Source organism: Carlito syrichta, unplaced genomic scaffold (genome assembly GCF_000164805.1).
Source record: "Carlito syrichta isolate Samal-C Ts95f unplaced genomic scaffold, Tarsius_syrichta-2.0.1 Scaffold303103, whole genome shotgun sequence".
In the NCBI taxonomy this organism is placed as follows: domain Eukaryota; kingdom Metazoa; phylum Chordata; class Mammalia; order Primates; family Tarsiidae; genus Carlito; species Carlito syrichta.
In genome coordinates, this window is record NW_007247199.1 from 79,179 (window position 1) to 102,507 (window position 23,329).

The 23,329-nt window shown below is 49.2% G+C and overlaps 1 protein-coding gene across 4 annotated transcripts in view; it reads right to left on the reverse strand.

Annotated features, from left to right (window-relative positions):
* The window catches only part of ABAT (4-aminobutyrate aminotransferase), a 102,181-nt gene that overhangs the window by 21,254 nt on the left and 57,598 nt on the right, over nucleotides 1–23,329 (reverse strand). For 3 of the 4 annotated variants that reach the window (XM_021712137.1, XM_008057667.2, XM_021712136.1), the window contains 6 exons: nucleotides 22,021–22,131; nucleotides 18,098–18,195; nucleotides 16,521–16,550; nucleotides 14,442–14,559; nucleotides 7,422–7,471; nucleotides 325–405 (listed from right to left, as the gene is read on the reverse strand). In XM_021712137.1, the coding sequence (XP_021567812.1) occupies nucleotides 325–405; nucleotides 7,422–7,471; nucleotides 14,442–14,559; nucleotides 16,521–16,550; nucleotides 18,098–18,195; nucleotides 22,021–22,090 (447 nt within the window). In that variant the 5' untranslated portion in view covers nucleotides 22,091–22,131. Of the gene's footprint in view, nucleotides 1–324; nucleotides 406–7,421; nucleotides 7,472–14,441; nucleotides 14,560–16,520; nucleotides 16,551–18,097; nucleotides 18,196–22,020; nucleotides 22,132–23,329 lie in introns of those variants that run through there. The other variant, XM_021712138.1, reaches the window with a different exon arrangement.

Below are 23,329 nucleotides of genomic sequence, written 5' to 3' on the forward strand. Positions count from 1 at the left end.
TCTACAATAAATCAAAATGAGCCGGGCGTGGTAGCACGCGCCTATAGTTCTAGCTACTTGGAAGGCTGAGGCAGAAGGATCACCAGAGCTCAGTAGGCTGAGGCTGTGGTGGCCGGGAGCGGCCACAGCACGCCAGTCTGGGTGACAGAGTGAGACTCCAACTCAAAAAAAAAAAAAGAAAGAAAAAGGAAGCACAAAGAGCCTGATTTCTGCAGCCACACCTTGCCCTGCGTTGCTGGGATCCTGACCCTTTCCTTCCCCTGCTGGGACCACCCTGAGACTGGCAGGGCTGCCTAGTTGGCAGGCTAAACCCCTGGAACTCACCGAGAGCAGGGACTCCCGTAGCTTCTCCACGAAATTCTCAGGGGGCAGGATTCCCAGGGCAGGTCTGTTGATGAATGTGCTCTGAAAAGGCCAGGAGACAGACTGTGACTTCTGGGCCCCAACACACTCCCTGCCCACCAAGGTCACCTTCCATAGCCCAGGCGTTCAAAGAGGCTCTGAATGGCGTTGCAGCTGATGACATTCTGTCAGTGTGGGGAATGACAGGCTCCCCTGAACTTCTAGAGAAATCCACTAGGGATACTTCCTATTTTTTTTGTGTGTCAATTTCCTGGTTGGGATATTGTACTAAAGTTGTATAAGATGATACTGGCTGGGCTTGATGGCTCACACCTAGAACACCAGCATTTTGGGAAGCTGAGGCAGGAAGCTCGCTTGAAGCCAGGAATTCGAGACCAACGCAGGCAACATGGTGAGACCTTGTCTTGACAAAAATAAAAAAATAAAAATTAACTGGCATGGGGGAGGCTGAGGCGGAAGGATCGCCTGACCAGGAGGTAGAGGCTGTAGTGAGCCCTAATCGTGCCACTGCACTCCAACCTGGGTGACAGAGTGAGACCCCAGCTCAAAAGAGTACATGTATTCTAAAATAAAAACTTGTAAGGCCAGGCGTTGTGGCTCACGCCTATAATCCCAGCACTTTGGGAGGCCAACGTAAGAGGATTGCCTGAGCCCGCGGGTTCAAGATCAGCCTGGGCAACTTGGCGAGACCTCGTCTCTACAATAAATCAAAAAGTTAGCTGGGCATGATGGTGTGTGCCTGTAGTTCCAGCTACTTGGAAGGCTGAGGTGGAAGGATCACCTGAACCCAGCAGGTTGAGGCTGTGGTGGCCAGGAGCGTGCCACTGCCCTCTAATCTGGGTGACAGAGTGAGACTCCAACTCAAAAAAAAAAAAAAAACCACCTTGTAGTTAATAAACAGGGAGGACTGTACTGGAATTTGGGGACTTCTCCCTCTCTCTGACATGATTAGTGTAATAAGCTCAATGGACTCCAAACAGCGGCATCACCGCATGGGGGAAAACCCAAGGACAGAGGGGACTGAGGGTGCTGAGGTCAAGCTCCTGAGGACTTTGGGACTTGCTGAAGCCCCTCAAAACTGGGCCGATCACTACCCTCTTGCATTTTCTGCTTTGTGGTCACCCAGGTGCGTCTAGGGTAAATAGAGGGAGTCAACCTTTCTCATGATAGAACTGGGGAAACTAAGGACCAGAGAAGTCAAGCAACTTGCCCCAAGTTACAAAGGCAAGAAAGGGCAGAATCCTGACTCAGACCTGGGTGTGCTGGCTTCAGACACCATCCTCTTTCAGAGCCTCCGGATGGCCTTCACCAGAAACAAGAATGCTTGGGGCCACCCGGAGACCCTGGCTGGCCTGCATGGGGCCTCAGGAGCGCTACCTTCTAGCTCCAAGTTGCCAGTGGGCTCTTAAGAAATCAGGGTCATCACGAGAACAGGGCGGAAGCAAGCTGCCATCGCTGGCAGCAGGGAGGTGGCCCCCAGAGGGGGACAGCCGGGCTGGCTGACTGCTTGACTGCCTATCTGGGCCCCGGAAAGACGTGGGGGTATGTTCCCGCTCGACAAAGCGTGGCATCAAGAACAGAAGATATCTGGGACATCGGGTACCAGGATCAAGTGGGGACAGGATTCTAGAATCCTTGCCACCAGCCCAGCAGTCTTAGAGTGCAGCAGGAAGACAACAGGCTTCGGTTTAAGTGGCTGTGCAACCTTGGGCGAGTCACTTGACCTCTCTGCGTGTCGAGGTCCTCATCTGCCAAAATGGGGACACCTTGCCAGGTGCTTGGAGGGAGCCAGTGAGATGAATGGCACACCGAGGACGCAGGGGCTCGTGAAGGGCCGCCTATGCAGGTAGACAGGTCTGGAGGTCACAGGACACACGTGTCTCAACTGGCCAGGCCTGCCCGGCCACGTGCATGTATTGTGCAGCTTTTTTTGAGACAGGGTCTGGCTCTCTCATGCAGGCTGGAGCGCAGTGGCACAATTCAGGTTCACTGAAGCCTCCCTCTCCTGGATTCAAGGGAGCCTCCCGCCTCATCTGAGGCTGAGAAGGTGTGAGCCCCTGTGCCTGGCCCCAGTTACAATTTCTTATGTCACCAAGGCCATCTCATTACATTGCCCACAAGTTACACAATAATGAGGTTGGGTGTGGTGGCTCACACCTGTAATCTCAGCACTTTGGGAGGCTGAGGCAGGAGGATTGTGTGAGCTCAGGAGTTAGAGTTTCGTCATCACAAAAAAATTAAAAAATGATCCGGGTGTGGTGGCGCATGCCTATAGTCCCAGCTACTCGGGAGGCTGAGGCGAGAGGATCAACTGAGCCCAGGAGTTGGAGGCTGCAGTGAGCTATGATTGCGCCACTGCACACCAGCCTGGACATGGAGCAAGACTCTGTCTCTTAAATAAATGAATAAATAAGGCTGAAGAAGAAAGCAGGAGCCTGCTCTCCGAAGGCTTTGCCTTTGATGTGGAGGAGGCCAGGACGAAGACAGTGGGGACGGTTTGGAGGAGGTGAGAGCAGGGGTGGGAAGCACCGAGAGAGGCTGCTGGCCAGAAGCCAAGTAGGAGGTAGAAACGCTGGGACCAGCCTCCCCCCAAGGTGGAGGGGAGAGGCGAGAGGTGGGCGGAGAGGTTGCTGGTGGGGTCAGGGACAGAGGGATGCCATCCCCCAGAATCAGAGTCCCTGGGCCTTGAAGGCACGTCTTGTTGGGGACAACTCTGCCTCTGGGGGCGGTTGACACTGCAAATGTGTCTGATGTGTTTGTTGACACATTTTTTTCAGCGCCAACTGCCAAAGCATCTGGGATCTGCACAGCGTTTCGAAACAAAGCTGGGCTTTGACTGTAAACACATCGTGGAGACTCCGGTCGCAGCCGGGCCTCATCAGACACTCAAGAGAACTCCGGTTTCCTCTACAGTCCCTGAGCCTGTGGGCTAACTGGGGGCTAGAATGTCCCCAGGCCCCTCCCAGGCAGGGCACACCTGTCGATAAAGGTGGAAATGGGTTCTCTCCTGTGAACTACAACTCTGTGGGTTAAAAAGGAAAAACAGGCCAGGCACGGTGGCTCATGCATATAATCTCAGCACATAGGGAAACCGAGGCGGGAGGATTGCTTGAGTCCAGGAGTTTGAGACCAGCCTGGGCAACACAGCGAGACCTCATTCCTACAAAAATAAAAAAATAAAAATTAGCAGGGCGTGGTGGCACAAACCTGCACTCCCAGCTACTCTAGAGGCTTAGGCAGGAGGATCGCCTGAGCCCAGGAGTTTGAGGCTGTGGTGAGCCGGGATCATGCTACTGGACTCCAGCCTGGGTGTCAGAGTGAGACCCTGACTCAGAAAATAGGGGGAAAAAACGCTTTAAGGGCAGGGATTCTCTTTCTGACTTTGGGCTTTGGGTTCTTCCTGCCTTTCTTAGATTTCATTTTGGGAATCAGCCTCCTTGTTGTGTGTGGACGAGTCTGTAACTCCCTGAGTCCAAGGAAAACCCTCCAACGATATTCCATGTTGGTGGGAAAGAGGGGCAATTGGAATGCTCACCCTGCCAGTGGGAGTGGAGTCAGTACTGTGTGGAAAACTGTCTGGCAGGATCTGCCAAGCCTGAACACGCACTTGCGCCGTGGCTGGCAGTCCCATACCAGCTGTGTACCCAATGCGTGGGTGTGTTCACCAAGAGACACTCGATGGGTCACAGCAGTGGTCTCAGAGAGCCCTGCATTGGGAACGTCCCAAGTGCCCATCGGTGGGTAAACTGATTGCGGTCAACTCACACAGTGGATGGCCATGAAGCCATGAGGATAGACCGTCTGTGGCTACTCACAGAGGTGAGTCACACAGACCTGAGTGAAATAAGCCAGGCAAGGTCAAGGGTACACACTCCAGGAAGGAATCCCTCTTCTGTGGCTATAAGGGGCAGAAGAAACGCATCTCTTGCCTTCTGGCAGGGGACTGTCTACCTAACGTGGCTGGGGAAGTCGTTCCTGGGTGGGGGCAGGTTCTGAGATCCCTGTTACCATCTGTATATCCTCACCGAGGGTGAAAACAACCTTACGCTGTTCTGTGAAAGCACAGATGTCAACATAGTACACACAGAGTGGATCTGTGTGCAGGAAGCGCAATCATGATCCCAAAAGATGCCACACCCTCATTGCATCCCTGGGACTGTGGACATGGCACACGGCAAAGAGGACTTGGTAGACATCATGAAGGTCCCCAATGGTTAAGACAGGGAGATGATGCTAGATTTCCCGGGTGGGCCCGGTGCAACCACAGAAGCCTCGGATGGCAGAGGTAGAAGAGGGAGACATAGACAGGACCAGGCCTGTCGTTGCTGGGGTGAGGGTGGAGGGGCCGTGTGGACACTGAGAATGAAATGACTTTGTCAGCAACTTGAATGAGCCCAAACCAGATTCTCCCCAGAGCCTCTAGTTGACAGCCCAGCGGGCCAAGTCCTCAAGTTCAACTTTGAGAGACTCTAAGCAGAGTGCTCAGCTGAGCCCACCGGGCTCCCGGCCCACAAATACTGGGAGATGGTACATGGGTATTGCTGTTTGTTTTAAATGGATAGGTTTGTGATCATTTGCTGCAGCAGCGATAGAAAACTAATACACAGTGGTATTAAAATTTCATGATGGGAGCCTGGTGTGGTGGCTCCTGCCTATAATTCCAGCACTTTGGGAGGCTGAGGCAGAAGGATGGCTTGATCCCAGGAGTTGGAGACTCCCATCTCTACAAAACATAAAAATTAGCCAGGCATGGTGGCATGTGCCTGTAGCCCCAATACTTGGGAGGCTGGGATTGGAAGAATCGCCTGAGCCCAGGAGGTTGAGACTTCAGTGAGCCATGATTGTGCCACTGTTCTCCAGCCCGGGTGATGAAGTGAGCCCCCCGACTCAAAAAAAAAAAAAGAAAATTTAAAAAGTTTCTGAGGCCTGGCGCAGTGGCTCAAGCCTATAATTCCAGTGCTTTGGGAGGCTGAGGCAAGAGGATTGCCTGAGTCCAGGAGTTCGAAACCAGTCTGAGCAACTTGGTCTTAATAATGTCTTAAGGCAGGGGGCCCCAACCCCTGGGCCACAGACAGATACGGGTATGTGGCCTGTTAAGGAATGGCACCACACAGCAGGAGGTGTGTGGCAGGCCAGCGGAGTTCTGTCTACTGTCGGATCAATGGTGGCATTAGATTCTCAAAGGAGCACAAACCCTATTGTGAGCTACGCATGGGAGATGTCCAGGCTGTCCCTGCCCCCCATCCATGAAACCAGTCTCTGATGCCAAAAAGGCTGAGGACCGTTGTCTTAAGCGATGATGATGAGAAAAGCAAGTTGAGAAACAGGAGGCTCTGTGGAAAATTTGCTGAGCAGTGCATTTAGGATGCACACAGGGCTGCATGTGTGTTAGACTATGTGTAACCATGCAGCATCCTTCCACCTCTCTCAGGATCAAGACTGAAGTCTTCTGCCACAGGAGGCGGCGGTTCTCAGCCGACTTGACTGACCCCCCAGGGGACATCTGGCCATGTCTGCAGACATTTTGGGGCATCACAACTGAGAGACAGATGCTACTGCCATCTAGTAGGTGGAGGCCAGGGATGCTGCTAAACGTCCCACCGTGGGTGGTCCCACACCAGAATGTTTCTAAAGGCTGAGCTTGTGAAGCCCTGGTCTAGGTGGTGTCTCAAAGCCCTGTGCCCCTGCTCCTCCCGTCCCCCAAGGACCCCTTCCCGCTCTCTCTGTCCCGGCCATGCTGCCGCCCTCCCTCCTGCCCTCCTTTTCGGGCTGGGACCCCTCCTCCCACACATGCTGATAGGCCATTTCCCCCTCTTCAGGTGTTGGCTCAAACGTCACTCGCTGGGAAGTCTTCCATGAGCCCTGGCCCTTCCACTCCAGAGTGGTTCAGCTCCTGTGGGTTCATTCCTAGCACCTCCACGTGTGACCTGGGCAAATACTTAACCTCTCGGTGCCTCAGTTTCTACATCTATAAAATGGGGATAATAAAGAGTATATGCTTCATAGATTTGTCAATATTACAGCTGAACACAGTGTTGGGTACACGTGTTTCATAGATGTCAGCCACTATTATTTTATGCCCACAAGCACTGCCTGCCTTACTCTGTAGCATGTAATACGGTTTTAATTCTCTCTCTCTCTTTTTTTTTGAGATGGTCTCATTCTGTCACCCAGGTTGGAGTGCAGTGGCATGATTATGACTCACCGCAGCCTCAACCTCCAAGGCTCAAGTAATCCTCCTGCCTCAGCCTCTTGAGTAGCTGGGACTTCAGGTGTGCATTACCACATCTGGCTAATTTTTCTATTTTTTTGTAGAGATGGGGGTCTCCCTTTGTTGCCCAGGTTGGTCTCGAACTCCTGGGCTCAAACAATCCTCCCACCTGTGTGTTCTTCTGTGGGGACTTCCTGTGTACAAGGTTATGTCATCTTCAAATCTAGTTTCACTTCTTCCTTTCTAATCTGGGTGCCTTGGATTGATTTATCTTATATAATCACCCTGGGTGGAACAAGCAATCCTCCCACCTCGGCCATGGTCAGCTCTAGTTCTCTATTTATGTGTGGTGAATTGACTGTCCCCATGAGAATGGGAGCACTATTTTCTGCTCACAAGGCATTCTACATGCCTGGCGCATAGCATGGACTCAATAAATATATACGGAATGAATGAATGAATGGACTATTTCTTTTTTGAGTCGGAGTCACACTCTGTTGCCTAGGCTGGAGTGCAGTGGCATGCTCAAGGCCACCATAGCTGCAACCTGCTGGGCTCCGGCGATCCTTCTGCCTCATCCTTCCAAGTAGCTGGAACCACAGGCATGCGCCACCACGCCCAGCTAATTTTTTGATTTATTGTAGAAATGAGGTCTCACCATGTTGCCCAGGCTGGTCTTGAACCCATGAGCTCAGGCAATCCTCTCACCTCAGCCTCCCAAAGTGCTGGGATTAAAAGTGTGAGCCACCATGCACTGCTGAATGAACTATTTCTAAAGGCTGCTCAGTAATTCTGCAAACAGCCATGAACACGTTTGGTCTTTACTCTGCGTTGCCTGGAAACCTACCACATTCTGAGGCTGTTGGATGAGCTTCACCAGGGCAGGATGGCTGTAACCTGTGGAGAGGAGGGGACAGTCAGTGATCAGCATCACACCTGAGGGTTCCATGTCCCTCCCTTGTCCTCTGCACCCCCCCTCCCTTTCCAACCCTGCAACTCTCCACAGGCCAAAGGGTCCCTTATCCTTTGCAGACAAAGAGATCCCTGGGGCCCACCCAAGACCCCAACTCAGAATCTCTCAGGGTGCAGCCTAGAGATCTCTAACAAATTCCTTAGGAGACTGGGATTCAGGTTCCAGCTTGAGACCTACTGAGTAGATACATTGTGAGGGGAGCTGAATGCCAGGTCAAAGCTTGTCTCACACACAGCTAATGTCATGCTTGGTGGTAAGAGACAGGATGTGTCCTCCCCAGGGAGGAAGTCACGTCTATTCAACATTTATTAGAGGTTCCACCTATGGTGATTAGACAAGGTAAATCAATCCAAGGCACCCAGATTAGAAAGGAAGAAGTGAAACTAGATTTGAAGATGACATGACCTTGTACACAGGAAGTCCCCAGGAATCTACTAAGAAATGCTATTAGTGCTGATAACCCAGTTCAGCAGAGTTGCAGGATGAAGGATCAACATAAAAAATCAAGTGCAGGCCGGGCTCAGTGGCTCAGCCTGTAATCCCAGCACTTTGGGAGGCAGAGACGAGTGGACTGCCTGAGCCCGTGGGTTCGAGACCAGCCTGCGCAACTTGGCAAGACCTTATCTTTACAAGAAATAAGAAATTAGCTGGGTGCGGTAGCGCGTGCCTGTAGTTCCGGCTACTTGGAAGGCTGAGACGGAAGGCTCGCCGGAGTCCAGTAGGTCAACGCTGGGGTGGTCATGAGTGTGCCACTGCACTCCAGCCTGGGCCACAGAGTGAGATTCCAACTAAAGAAAAAAATTAGCCAGGTGTGGAAGCGTGCTCCTTTAGTTCTGGCTACTTGGAAGGCTGAGGCTGCAGTAGCTATGAGTGTGCCACTGCACTCTGGCCTGGGCGACAGAGACTCCAACTCAAAAAAAAGAAAAAAAATCAAGTGCATTTCTATACACTTGCAGTGAACAAGCCAAAAGTGGAATTAAAGAAAGATCACGAGACTGGGTGTGTTGACTTCCACCTGGAATCCTAGCACTTTGGGAGGTTGAGGCAAGAGGATCATTTGAGGTCAGGAATTTGAAACAAGTCTGGGCAGCATATCAGGACCCTGTCTCTATTTTGAAGTCAAAATTTTTTTTTTTTAAATTGGGCCAGATGTGGTGGCTCATTTGTGTAATCCCAGCACTTTGGGAGGCCAAGGTGAGAGGACTGCTTGAGCCCAGGAGTTGGGGATCAGCCTTGGCAACACAGTGAAACTTCATCTCTACAAAAAAATTTTAAAAAATTAGTTGGGCTAATTTAAAAATTTTTGTTTTAAATTTAAAAAATTAGTCCCAGCTACTCAGGAGGCTGAGGTGGGAGGATTGCCTGAGTCCAGGAGGTCGAGGTTGTAGTGAGCCGTGATTGTGCCACACTGCCCTCCAGCCTGGGCGACACAATGAGACCTCGACTCAAAAATACAAATTTTCAAAAACATGTACTGCCTGGCATTGTTAATTAACTTGTCTGCCTCCCCTTACCGAGCACAAACTACAGGCCAGGCTCTGGGCTAAATGCTTTATAAACACGAGCCCACTTAATCCTGCCAGGGGCCTCCAAGGCATCTCCAGCTCAGGATGCAGATGGGAAAGGGGGGGAATGCCCAGAGGCCGAGGCACAGGCTGGCATGGAACCCGGGACATTCTGGCCCGAGGCCGTGCAGGGCTGTCTCTAACCTCCCTCCTGTTACAACCAAAGCTTCCTCTTCCTGAGCATCTGCTATGTGCTTTCTATCATTGTTGCAGGAAGGCCAAGCCTCAGGAGGAGGGAGGCACTGAGGCCCCCAGACCAGACTCTGAGGTCCTGAGAGTCGGGGGCTGAGAGTTCAGCTCAACTGACTTTGGCAGAATGAACAAACAGGATGGAGATGCAGCGCTATGGGCAAGATTTCAAAAATGTCACCTATGAGGAAAGAATCGCCTGTGAACGTGAACCTCAGAGTGGGAAGTTGACTTGGGAGGAAAACTCTTGGTCTTTAAGTATCATCATTTTATTTATTTATTTATTTATTTATTTATTTATTTATTTATTTGAGTCGAGGTCTCACTCTGTCTCCCTGGCTGGAGTGCAGTGGCAGGGTCATGACTCACCGCAGTCTCCATCTCCTGGACTGAAGCGATCCTCGCACCTCAGCCTCCCAAGCAGCTGGGACTACAGGTGTGTGCCACCATGCCCAGTTAGTTTTTAAAAATTTTGTAGAGATGGGGGTCTCACTTTGCTGCCCAGGCTGATCTCAACCTCCTGGACTCAGACGATCCTTCCACCTCAGTCTCCCAAAGTGCTGAGATTGCAGGCATGAGCCACTGCATCCGGCAAGTATCACCATTTTATCATATATAACTTGTACCTATTTTCTTGAAACCAATTCATTGTTCAATTTAAAAACATTTATTTGAAGGGAGACTTTATATCACTGTGGTCAGAGGTTGAGGGCAGTAGGAACAATCTTTTTTTTTTTTGAGTTGGAGTCTCACTCTGTCACCCAGACTGGAGTGCAGTGGCTGCTCCTGGCCACCGCAGCCTCAACCTGCTGGGCTCCGGCGATCCTTCCGCCTCAGCCTTCCAGGTAGCTGGAATTACAGGCATGCGCTACCAGGCCCGGCTGATTTTTTTATTTATTGTAGAGATGAGGTCTCGCTGCCCAGGCGGGTCTCGAACTTGCAGTCTCAGGCAATCCACTCACCTCAGCCTTCCAAAGGCGCGGGATTACAGGCTGAGCCACCGAGCCCGGCTAGTAGGAACAATCTTAATGTCACCTGCCCAAGGCTCTGAGCCTGGGGTCTGCGTTCTTTCGTGGTAAGAGACTGGGAAATTAGACAGGTATGGGAGACCCGGCTTCACCCAGAGGAGACTTTCTCCTTGATAGAATCAAAAAGAGTGAAAGTGATGTGAAAATCCCCGAGGTTCCTCCCTGCCACTTTGGGAGGGTGGAAGGGGAAGGGGGAGCAGAAGGAGGGACACCCGGGGGAGAAGGCTGTTACATTCCTCACCCGACTCCGCCACCCCACTCCAAGGCATGAGGGCCCAGGGCTGGAAAGTGCCCGTTACTCAAGAAAGGAACACTCTGGGCTTTTCCAGCTGCTTTTCTGGCCAGAGGTCTCTAAGCTCTGGCTGCTCATCTTACTGCCTGTGTGCTTGGCTTTTCTGCCTCAATAGATAAGCCCATTCCAGGTAAATCTCATTAAGTCCCAGATGCAGCTTGTCTTACTGGCTTCTGCAGGAGGGGTGAAACAAGAACCAGTTGGTTCCTCTGATCAGGAAAACCCTGCCCGGGCCTTCCATGCTGTGGGACCCCCACATCCCTGGGCCAGGACAGGGGCAGGATCTGTGGGACTGCTGCCCTAGGAATAAACTCAGGAAGCAGAGTCATCGGTTCCCATCTGGCTTAGCCTTAGAATCCCTGGACATGCTGGGCAAACCCTGCAATCTTTTAGACCCGGCCCCCTCAGTGAACTGGGGGTGATGTCCCAGCTATGGGACGGTTGTAGCCATTTAATGGGATAACAGGGAAGGCGCTTTGCAAGATGCCAGGCCTATAGTAAATCCTCAGTAAGTATTAACTTCCAAAAAAAATCTTCACAAAGACTACAGATAAGGGAGAAAAGGTGGCCAGAGGAAGAACTTGTAGAACTTCTAGTTTCTTTAACAACTGCTGCCAATCTGATCTCCCACTGAATCTGTCCTCAGAGCGTTAGGAGGATTCTGGATAGAAATATAATCATAACTCAGCACTAATCAGGTTTCTCGATGCCCCAATTCCTGTAACCAAAGTTTCTTAGATACTGTTTGCATCCCTGCTTTTTTTCCCCTTGTAGATAGGAGTTCTGACATTAGAATCATAAAGCTTTTATTTAAGAACAGCTTAAGATATTTTTCAGATCACGAATTCCAGCAAAACAGCTGATGCCAACCAGTCTATAGAGGAATGGGGTTAGCACTAGAATATAGTTTCGCCTCCCTGTCCCATGGCTTCATCCCACAATCTTCCACCAATCAGCAATACTCACAATTTGGCCCTTCCCAAACCCTTAGAAACTCTGGCCCCAAAGCCCTTGGGGAGAGGGATTTGAGGTTCCCTCCCATGCCCTCTGTGGCAGCCCCACCGTTAAACCTTTCTCAGCTGCAATCTGGTGTCTCTTGCCACACGCAACGAGCAACAGGCCTGTTATGGGTACACCCACTGGCGGCAGGGCATTCACCGTGAGGGAGTCCGGGGGGTGCACAGTTCCACAGCTAATATGGCAAAGCCAGAATTTGAACCCAGAATAGCTTAAGCCTATCCATTCCACTCCAACATAGAGAGGAGACAGGGTTTTATACCATACATACATACATACATATATATATATATTGAGTTGGAGTCTCACTCTGTTGCCCAGGCTGGAGTGCAGTGGTGCAGTGGCACTCACAGCCACTGCAGCCATGACTTGTTGGGCTCAGGCGATCCTTCTACCTCAGCCTTCCAAGCAACTGGAACAACAGGCATCTGCTACCACATCTGGCTAATTTTTGAGTATTAGTAGAGATGACGTCTCGCCAAGTTGTCTGGGCTGATCTCAAACCTGTGGGCTCAAGTAATGCTCTCATCTCAGCCTCCCAAAGTGCTGGGATTATAGGCGTGAGCCACCGTGCCTGGCCTATAACATATTTTTTGAGTTGGGGTCTCACTCTGTTGCCCAGGCTGGAGTGCAGTGGCATGATCACAGCTCACTTCAGCCTCAACTTCCCGGGCTCAGGCAGTCCTTCCTCCTCAGCCTCTAGAGTAACTGGAACTATAGGCGTGCACCACCACACCCAGCTTTCATTTTTTTTTTTTTGAATTGTAGTCTTACTCTGTCACCCAGGCTGGAGTGCAGTGGCATGCTGACGGTCACCGCAGCCTTGACCTGCTGGGCTCAAGTGATCCTTCCACCCCAGCCTTCCAAGCAGCTGGAACTATAGGTGCGCGCTACCACGCCGGGCTAACTTGGTGAGATGAGGGCTCACCAAGTTGCCCAGGCTGGTCTCGAACTCAGGCAATCCTCTCACCTCGGCCTCCCAAAGTGCTGGGATTATAGGCACGAGCCACTGCGTCTGGTCCCACCTTTCATTTTGAAATTTTTTGGTTGAGACAAGGTCTCACGATATTGTTCAGGCTGGTCTCTAACTTCTGGGCTCAAGCCTTAGCCTCCCCAAGCACTGGGATTACTGCACAGGTGTGAGCCACCATGACCAGCTGGTTTGCCTTCAATGGCTGAGACTGCTCTAAATGATGGACTTCCCCCAAAGGCTGAGTCATCCGCTTATGGTCTAATCACATGGCAGTGGGAAATAAATGGGTTCGAGGACATGGGCTGGGGGGGGTCAGGGAGGACTGGATCCCTGGGGTGGGTCTCAGGGAAAGGCCCTGGGCCGCTGATGGGCGGGGGCGATAGCTTGGATGGAGTGGGGAAGACTCTCGTCTCGTCAGCAGCACACAGACCAACATCTGCAAACATCAGACACAGCCTGATGACCAAGAAGGCAGTCGGGCGTCCATCAGCCAAGGAAACCCTAACCACTGGAGCTGCAAAAAGAGCCCCGTCGCTGGGCTCGGTGGCTCAGCCTGTAATCCCGCGCCTTGGGAGGCTGAGGTGAGAGAAATGCCTGAGCCCGCGGGTTCGAGACCCGCCTGGGCAACTTGGCGAGACCTCATCTTTATAATAAATCCAAAAAAAAAAAATTTATCCGGGTGTGGTAGTGTGCGCCTGTAGTTCTGCCTACTTGGAAGAAGTAGAATTCTGCCTACTTGAGGCGGAAGGATTGCCGGAGCCCAGCAGGTTGAGGCTGCGGTGGCCAGGAGCAGCCATTGTACTCCAGTCTGGATGACTGAGTGAGACTCCAACTCAAAAAAAAAAAAGAGCCCTGTCTATCCTGTCATCAGTGTGCCCTTCGACATGTCGAGTCCCACTCTGTGCAGCATGGAGGTCAGCTAGGGAGGCAGAGGCTGTTGGCGCCCCACACCCCCTGGGTCACTGTCTCCCAGCTGCTGTCTCTGTTGACTGATAATGGCTCCAGCTGCCTCCACCTCTGGAAAATCGCCCTTGGCGAAAGGAAACCACTCAGCATAGGAGATGACATACGGTCTCCCCTCGGACAGGCGAGGACTCACCGGCGCCGGGTATGGAAAAGCCAGCCCCGCTGCCTCAGTCTGGAACTGTCTCTGGTATAGAGGCTGAGGACAGTCTCTAGCTGAGACCTGGTCCTTCATACTTCTGTCCCCACACTAGGCTGCTCCCCCTCCTCCCCTCTCTCCCTTCTCAACTATGTGCAGAAGAATCCCTGCCTCGGGCTCTTCTTCCAGGAAACCCAAGCTAAACCCTGCATGGTGGACACGGTGGACACGCAGACCTAGACTCGCATTCTAGCTGTGATGCCTCTGCAGCTACTAAGCCTCCTAGACCTCCCCAGCCTTTGTTTACCCATCTGCAAAATGGAGATATTCATTAATATCTCCCTCGTGGGGTTTTGGGGAGGAATAAAGACTTGTAAGATGCCTAATAAGAGACCCTCTCAGCTGGGCGTGGTGGCATCTGCTTGTAAGTTCCAGTTACTTGGAAGGCTAAGGTGGAAGGATCGTCTGGGCCCATCAGGTCGAGGCTGCCGTGGCTGTGAGCGTGCCACTTCACTCCAGCATGGGTGGAGAGTGAGACTTGGATTCAACAACAACAAAAAGAGACCCTCTCCACCCCACATGACCGGTCTTTCTCCCTGCTCCTGAGGGGAGTGTCTCGCAACACCTTGGGATATGCCCGTTGGAAGGAAAAGGCCCGGGTAGCCATGACCATGACCATGGGTGAGGGGTAGGAGGGTGCATTCAAGGATGGGCTTTCCAGCTCTTACCTATGGGGACAGAAGAGATCTGGGAATAAAGATCCAGCATTCGGTTGCCATCCACGTCAACCAGGTAATTGCCTCGGCTCTCTTCGTAATTGCAGAAGAAATGCACAGCCTCTGCATTCTTGGGTAGAGAAGAGACCAACTTAGGCTCGCCACAGCTCCCTGGGGCCCTACCTCTCAGGATGGAGTTTGAACCGGTGAAGAAGACCGCGTCTTGTGGAGTCTACAAATACGTAGGGGTATCTGTGGGTGCTACAATGTTGTATTTTTTGCTTTGGGGTATCACATGGGTAGTTTGCTTTGTAATAGTTCATTAAGGCCAGGCACGGTGGCTCAAGCCTATAATCCCAGCACTTTGGGAGGCTGAGACAAAAGTATTGTCTGAGTCTAGGGGTTCGAGACCAGCCTGGGCAACTTGGTGAGACCTCATCTCTACAATAAATCAAAAAATTAGCCAGGTGTGGTAGTGCATTCCAGCCTGGGTGACAGAGTGAGATTACAACTCAAAAAAAACCAAAAAAACACACAATAGTTCATTATATTTTCTGAATTTTCCTGTGTTTTATTTTATTTTATTTTATTTTTTGAGTTGGAGTCTCACTCTGTCGCCCAGGCTGGAATGCATTGGCTCGCTGCTCACCGCCACCACAGCCTCGACATTGGGCTGGGCTCAGGCGACCATTCCGCCTCAGCCTTCCAAGTAGCTGGAACTATAGGCACGTGCTACCACACCCAGCTAATTTTTCTAGATTTATCATAGAGATGAGGTCTCACCAAGTTGCCCAGGCTGGTCTTGAACACCTGGGCTCAGGCAATCCTTACCTTGGCCTCCCAAAGTGTTGGGATTATAGGCATGAGCCACTGCACTTGGCCTCCTGTATTTTATATATCAGAACAAAGAAGGTTGAGGTGGAATTTCTGGCAAGACATATACGCTACACCTTCAAGCAACTTCTAGGAAAACTAAAAATATATAGCAATCATTAAAGAAATAAACACGTTATGCTAGATAGTATTTACTTAATGTAAAATAAAAAACAAAAGAGAAACAGAGGAACGAAAAGGACAGAAGATATATATGGGGAAAAAGTAAAATGGCAGACATTGATACATACATAACTGTGAATGAATTAAACAATCCAATCAGAAGTCAGAGATTATCAGACCACATAAAAAGAACCGACTATATGCTGATTACAGGAGACACACTTCAGATTCAAGAATACAAATATGTTGACAGGAAAAGGTATTTAATGCTCACAGCAATGCTAAGAAAGCTAAAATGGCTTATTCTAGTAGCAGACAAAATAGACCATAAAACAGAAACACGTTACTAGAGATAAAGAGAGACATCTTATAATGACAGAAGAGTTGGCCCACTAAGAAGATATGACAGTTATAAACATATTTGCATCTAACAACAGAATTCTGAATACATGAAGCAAAACTGGACTGAATCAAAGGAAAAAATAGTTCTACAATAACTGTTGAAGTCTTAGGATCTGGTGTTCAATAATGGGGAGGGGGGCCAGGCAGAGGATTAGCCAGGAAATAGAAGCCTGAGCCCAGGGGTTTGATACCAGCCTAGGTAACTTGGCAAGACCTCACTTCTATAATAAATAAAAAAATTAGCCAGGTACGTGAACCTGTAGTTCCAGCTACTTGGAAGGCTAAGGTGGAAGGATCGCCTGAGCCCAGCAGGTTGAGGCTGCGGTGGCAGTGAGTGTGCCACTGCACTCCAGCCTGGGCAACAGAGTGAGAATCCAATTCAAAAAAAAAAAAAAAAAAGAAAGGCTCCATGAATTTAACAAGACTGAAGTCACACAAAATGTGTCTCAACCACAATGGAATAAAACTAGAATCAATAACAGAAAAAAAATTGGTAATTTACAAAAAGTAGAAATTAAACAGCACATAACCAATGGGTCGAAAAAGAAATCATAAGGGAAATTAGAACAAAGGTTTAGAACAAAAGTCAACTAACTGGGTTTTTTGAAAAAGCCTGAACAGATGCAGAATCTGTCCCTTAGCTCAAGTGTAATAAAGAAGTGACAGATGGAATATTAGCTTAGCCCTGCTTACCTGAATTATATTCAGTTGTTTCATTAACTCCTGTAGGCAAGAAGAACAAATGCATTATAGCAAGTACCCACTCTTGCCACAATAGCTGAAAATCTTTCACGTCTTCCTACGCCTTGGCATTTTCTTCTCTCTTCTTAACAACTTTATTAGTCAACAATATTACAAATACTTAAGAATTACTTGATACAAATAGTAGATGGGAAACTATTTCAACACACTGTTGAATTACCAGTACAACAGACTGGAGATTTAGATACTTGGAGGATAATATAAACTAAAATATTTAGAAAAAACAAATTAAAGCTGAAGGTCTTTATCTAGTATCCATAAACACATAGGGTCTCTTTTTGTTTGGGGAAAAAAAGGACTCCAACATCCCATTAAGAATATAAAATAAAACAACTGAAAATACTAATTTGCATATCAAAGAACTATTTATAATTACAATCCAGCCACTCCATAAACCACTTGTGCAATTCTATAAAGAAACAGGGAATTAGAAACTAGTTGCTCTGATCTTACAAATTGTATTTCAGATACAATTGTATATTTCTATAAAAAATACAGAATAATATTAATGACAAGAATGTGAAAAGTTATTCCAAGAATTTCACTACTATTTACATTAAAATCCACTTTCTCAATAGAAATAAGCATGAAAAATCACACTTTTGTTAGCAAAACTCTATCCAAAATAACTACAATAATTTGCATTAGTACAAAGATTTCTGGCTTTATAAAATAGTTGCAATGACAAAAGAGTATCTCTTGACAGAAAAAAAGTGGCGCTTAAAAAAAAAAATGCAAAGACAAAAAGAAATGTGCACTTAAAAGGTTTACACTGTTATCCTCTTGCCTAGAACAAAATGCTCTCCTTTGTCAAATTCCTCCTCCATCTCCTCCAAGACCAAGTTCAAGGGCATTGAGATCCAGGCCCTGTGCCGTAGGACACTGCCATACTCTTCCACTGCTGTTAGATGTTCTACCCTAGCCCTTGGTGCTGGACTTAAGGCAAGCTCTGCGACTTGCTTTGACCAGCAGAATGAGGTGGGCGTGGCGATGGGCCGGCATGGGGTCCAGGCCTTGACAGACCTTTCGCCTGCTGTCCTCTTGCTTCCATATCTTTCTGCCATTGCCATGAGAACAAGCCCAGGCTTGTTCTGCTGGAGGATGCGAGACGCATGGTGCAGAGCCAAGTTACTACAGTGATCCAAGACAAGCCTAACCTCCAACAGACAATAGTCAGACAGCCCCCAGGCATGTGCACCCAAAACAGCTGCCTGTCCTACTCCCAGCTACCCCTAGACGCATGAGGACTTGGGATGCCGCATGTTATTGAGGTTTCTATGGCTGGTTGTTATGTGGCATCATGGTGGCAATGAATAACTGATACATCACCTCTGCGAAGGCTTCTTTGACCTCTTCTGGCAGAATGGCCAGGCTCAATGTCCTGGATTTTTAGTGTGAAGTCTCTAAAAGCAGCTAACAGCTTAAGTCCCTACGTCTGGCTGTGTTCTTGCCTTCTAGACCCCTCTGTCCCATTTACAAGACACACCATGTGGTTGTGCCCAACTCACCCGAGACCTCGGCCCTGGGACTTCTGTCTTCATCAGAGGCCCATCATAATCAAATTCAACATCGACTTTGGCTGCGGCTTGACTGATGTGCCTGGATCCTGCAGTAAACAAAGACCATAAGAACCCAACTCCTGGTGATAGCAGAAATAATGAGAATTCTGCCCTAACAGACGTTCAGTGTCCCCAATAGGACCTCGACCTGTCCCTGCCAGACCACCCCAGAATACTGTATCTGGACATACCTGGGCATTAAAGGGACACAAAAGATGTTAAAAATAGGAAAACTCAGTGCCAGCAAAGTTGTAGGCAAACAGGCAGGCTCCTGTTTTACTGGCATGAGATGCCAGCTTGCAACTGAGCAGTTTTTTTGTTTTTGTTTTTTTTTCCTTAGGATTTCTCCTAAGAAAAGAATGGGAGCGGTACACAAAGATGAAGGTCACAAATACTCACTATGGTATTGTCTATAAGCACAACAAAGAGGAAACAACCTAAATGTACACCACTGGAGGGCAGCTAAATAGAATATGGCACTGCCAATCATTTCATCGAATATTACGCACTCATTAATTGTTTCAAGGTTGAAACAAAGACGAGTTCTTGCTAGGTTGCCCAGGCTGATTTCAAATTCCTGGGCTCAAGCAATCCTCTTGCCTCAGCCTCCCCAAATGCTAAGATTACAGGCATGAACCACTGCGCCCGGTCATGAGGATGAAATTTGGAATATTCGTGGCATGGAAAGATGTCCATGATATTAGCACGTGCAAGGATAGACTACAAAAATTACCCAAATTTTGTAAAACTGCAACCCACTTCCAAATGCTTACATAGATCAGAGTCTCTCAACTTTGACACTATTGACATTGTGAGCTGGATAAGCTGTTGTGGGAAGCTGTTCTGTCCATTGTAGGAGGGTTAGCAGATTCCCTGGCCTCCTTGCACCAGATGCCCAGAGCACCCATTCTCAGTTGTGACAATCAAAGTCACATGGAAAAAAATAATTAAATTTCTAAATTTGGGTGGTCCCCACTTATAGTTGCTTTCTGTTAAAAAAAACTGGAGCCAAGTGTGGTGGCTCATGCCTGTAATCCCAGCACTTTTGGAGGCCAAGGTGGGAAGATTGCTTGCCCGGGAGTTCAAGACCCCTAGGCAACATAGCAAGACCTCACCTCCACAAAAAAAAAAAAAAAAAAATCAAAAAATTAGCTGGGCATGGTGTGCCTGTAACCCCAGCTACTTGGGAGGCTGAGGTGGGAGGATCTCTTGAACCTAGGAGTTCAAGACCAGCCTGGGCAACATAGAGAGACCTCGTCTCAAATATAAAAATAAGAAGTTAAAAAATAAATAAAAAATAAACTTATAGAGGATGTTTGAGTTCCCAGCTCATCCCAAAAGCTTTATGACTCAGCGTGTTGCTGATACCCTAAGTGTGGCCTCAAGCCCAAGCCTTGTGACCCCCGAGTAAAGGGCAGACATGGTGAACCTGAGACAGACGTGTCAGAATGTACAATCAGTGACCCCGAGAAGCCCCTTCAATGTCACTGTGGATCTTTTACCTTCCTGGTACTATTTGGTGGTTGAAAAATGTTAGTTCCTCCTCCTTGGGTAATTGTATCAGACTAGAGAATTAGTAGGCACTTTATATAAATCACACAGAGGAGGGGCCCCCCAAAAACCTGGATGTATTTATAAAAAGTCATGTATTTATTCTTACATGTTTAAACTTTAGTCACCTTCAAAATATTCTGTTTGATGCAATACCCCTAATGAGATGCTTTTTCCACTGCTCAAAACAGGTTTTGAACTCGTCAATTTTGATGCCTTTTAGTGCTTCTGCCAGTTTTTGTTTCACCTCGTTCGCATTGGCAAAATGTTTCCCTTTGAGGACCTCTTTCATCCAGGGAAACAAAAAAAAAGTCGCCTGAGGTGAGATCAGGTGAATAGGGAGGGTGGGGCAGGGGGTCATGCCCTTTTTGGTCCAAAACTGCAGAACACTCAGTGAAGTGTGGGCGGTGCATTGTCACGGTGGAAGAACCAGTCGCCTGTTTGCCACCACTCAGGATGTTTCTTCTGCAAATCATGACGCAACCTTCTCAAAGCTTCCAGATAAAAACTTTGGTTGCTGAACTGTAGGAGTAAATTCTGAGTGTACTACAAGGGGCCAGCCCTCCAAAGCTAATTTCTTTTGTGTCTCTCCATGTGTGATCTCATTTCAAATATTATATATGTATATAAATGTTATCTCCATTACATATGAGAGGCATCTCAGATTCAGAGAGGTTTAGAAACATGCCAAGATCTCACCTAATACACTTGCAGATGCAGCGTGTCAAATTATGCAAAGCTACGATATTCAGAAACATACTTCAATTCCCTCTTATTTTCCATAATTGTTTCTGTTATTAAAGAAGGTTCTGAATTAATTATGTAAGACCAGGTTGCCTTTTGAACATAAAGTTCAGTTAGAATACAGCATTACACTTATATAAACATGAAAAACAAGTCTTTGTTTTCTTCTGTTTGATCTTGAAAAGGGAATTCCTAAGGAGTTTATTCCATTATAAGAGAGTTAAAGGTCATGGAACATATTGATGACTTTTTTTTTTTTTTTTAGAGATGGGGTCTTGCTATTTTGCCCTGGTTGACTTTAACTTGGTGGGTTCAAGCAAGCCTCCCACTTAGCTTTCTGAGTAGCTGGGTCACCACACCTGGCTATTTTTTTACACTAAACTGTTTCTCTCCTCCTTGGCCCAAACTCAGGGTTGCTGGACATCAATAACAACTAGATCTTCAGGGATGTGCATTGCGATAAAAATAGCTCTTCACTGGTGCCATCTTGCTTCGCTTCCAGCAAAGGGGGAAATGAAAAACTTGAAATTAGCAAGCTGTCCTTAAATGAGGACACACGAGTACTCCTTTCTTTTCTCCAGAAAAAGCCTTGGCGTCACTTTGTAGTGATCAGCTTCCTTGGGAATAGCAGGAGGGGGAGGCCGTTCTCTGGAGAGGCCGCAAGTGAGCCATCCTGGGAGGGGTGACCGGGCATGTGGGGTCATGTGGCTCTGTGGTTAGGAGGACTCAAGACTGGGTAAATGGGACCCGGCAGGAGGGAGAGGTGGGCCGAGCGGTGAGAGCCGGTTGGTTGGGAGCCGAGTGCAGTGGGGCATGACACAGGAATGCTGAGGGCCGGGTGTCACACTCCTGAGACCACCATCTCCCAGAACTCCACAATGGCAATGGGGGAGTCCTGGAGCCAGCAGAGTTGCATCCAAGTAGTTGTGTGACCTTGAATGAATGGTTTGCTTCTCTGAGTCTCGGTTTTCTCACCTGTAAAATGAGGTGCATGGGAGCCTGCCTCCAGGGACTACTGGGAGGGAGTTCTCCATGAAGTCATGTTTCACGGTGCTCACGAGGGGGCTGACATGGCTAAGTCGGAGGCAGAGAGCCTCTGAGAAACATCTGAGAGAGACCGTGGGGGAAGCAGCAGCCAGTGGCGTGGGGCGTGGAGACAGGAGAGGGGGAATGGGCACATTCCTCAGACAGAGCCTCCGACCCTTGCCCTTGAAGCACAGTTGGCCTTCGGGCGATTTCCAGAAACTGTGTGGCTTTTTTTGTCCCATGGCAGCACCCCCAGCAGCAAGTTTTCCCCAGTGGGGACCTGCAGGGACAGCCTGGGCCCTCTAGCTGTTGAGGCCACCACCCGCTGTGGAGTCATTGCTGTGGAGTCATCCGCCGGGGAAGGAGTGTGTGGTGGAAGGGATGATGGGAGGGGGTTGGCAAGGGTGACGGCTTTATGGGGGCTGGCAGGACAGCCCCAGAAGCACAAGCTGGGGGGGCCCTTTGTCCCCAAGGACTCTCCCAGCCCAGGCACCCCTAGTCTGGATGGTGTCTTCCGATAGGACTGTGGTCACCCAGACCCTGAGGCTTACCGGGCAGCAGCAGGCGGGAGTTGTGCTGGGAGCGGCAGGCCAGCCTCCGGGCCAGCAACAGGGAGGCCATGGCCCTTGCCTTCAGGAACAGAGAGCCCTGTGCACGCCGCCCTGAAAGAAACCACAGACTCAGACTAAGGCCCAGGAAGACCATTCCCTGCTGGCCAAGACTCCCACTCCCCACCCTTCCCCGCTGAGTGGAGAAGGGTCTTCTGAAATCAAATCCTTTGCTTTTTACACTTCAATCTAAGAGCATATTATACTGAATACATACTTTAACCCATATGCATTGTTTTTTGAGTTGGAGCTCACTCTGTTGCCCAGGCTGGAGCGCAGTGGCACGATCATGGCCACCGCAGCCTTCAACTTCAGGGCTCAGGCGATCTCTGCATCTGCCTCCTGAGTAGCTGGGACTACAGGCGAGCGCCACCATGTCCAGCTACTTTTTTGATGTTTTGTAGAGATGAGGCCTTGCTATGTTTCTCAGGCTAGTCTTGAACTCCTGGGCTCAAGTGATCCTCCTGCCTCAGTCTCCCAAAGTGCTGGGATTACAGGCATGAGTCACCACACCCAGACTCATATGCATTTGTATTTGAGAAGTAGCTGGGACTACAGGCGAGCGCCACCATGTCCAGCTACTTTTTTGATGTTTTGTAGAGATGAGGCCTTGCTATGTTTCCCAGGCTAATCTTGAACTCCTGGGCTCAAGTGATCCTCCTGCCTCAGTCTCCCAAAGTGCTGGGATTACAGGCATGAGTCACCACATCCAGACTCATATGCATTTGTATTTGACCTTTTCTAGGCCCCATGCCCATTTTCTAGATGGAAAGACTGAGAAAGGGAAGAGTTGGTTTGAGATTCCTCTGTGAGGGATGAAGTTCTCAGACGGCAGAAACATAAGCGCTAATGTCACAGTGGCCACTTGATGTGGGGGGCTGGGAGTCTCCTCTGCTCCACTTCTGCACAGAATATCCACCACTAGGCTCTCCAGGAATTTCTTGGGCACCCACGGGAGATCTGGTCACCCATTCTGGGGGATGTAGGGCCCAACCACAACCCCTATCCTGTTTTGCTTGGGACGGAGAGGTTCTGGGGATGTGGCACTTCCCATGTGGAAACCAGGACAGTCCCAGGCACATTGGGATGGTCACCCCAACCCCAGGAATCCGGGTTCCCAACTCCCATTCCACAAGGGTTGATTCTCTCAGACCTTCCCCCAAACCCCGCCCTCAAGGCCCTGGGCCCCGCCCTGCTGGCCCGGAGCACAATTTCCCACCCTCAGTTTTTTTTTTTCGAATTGGAGTCTCAC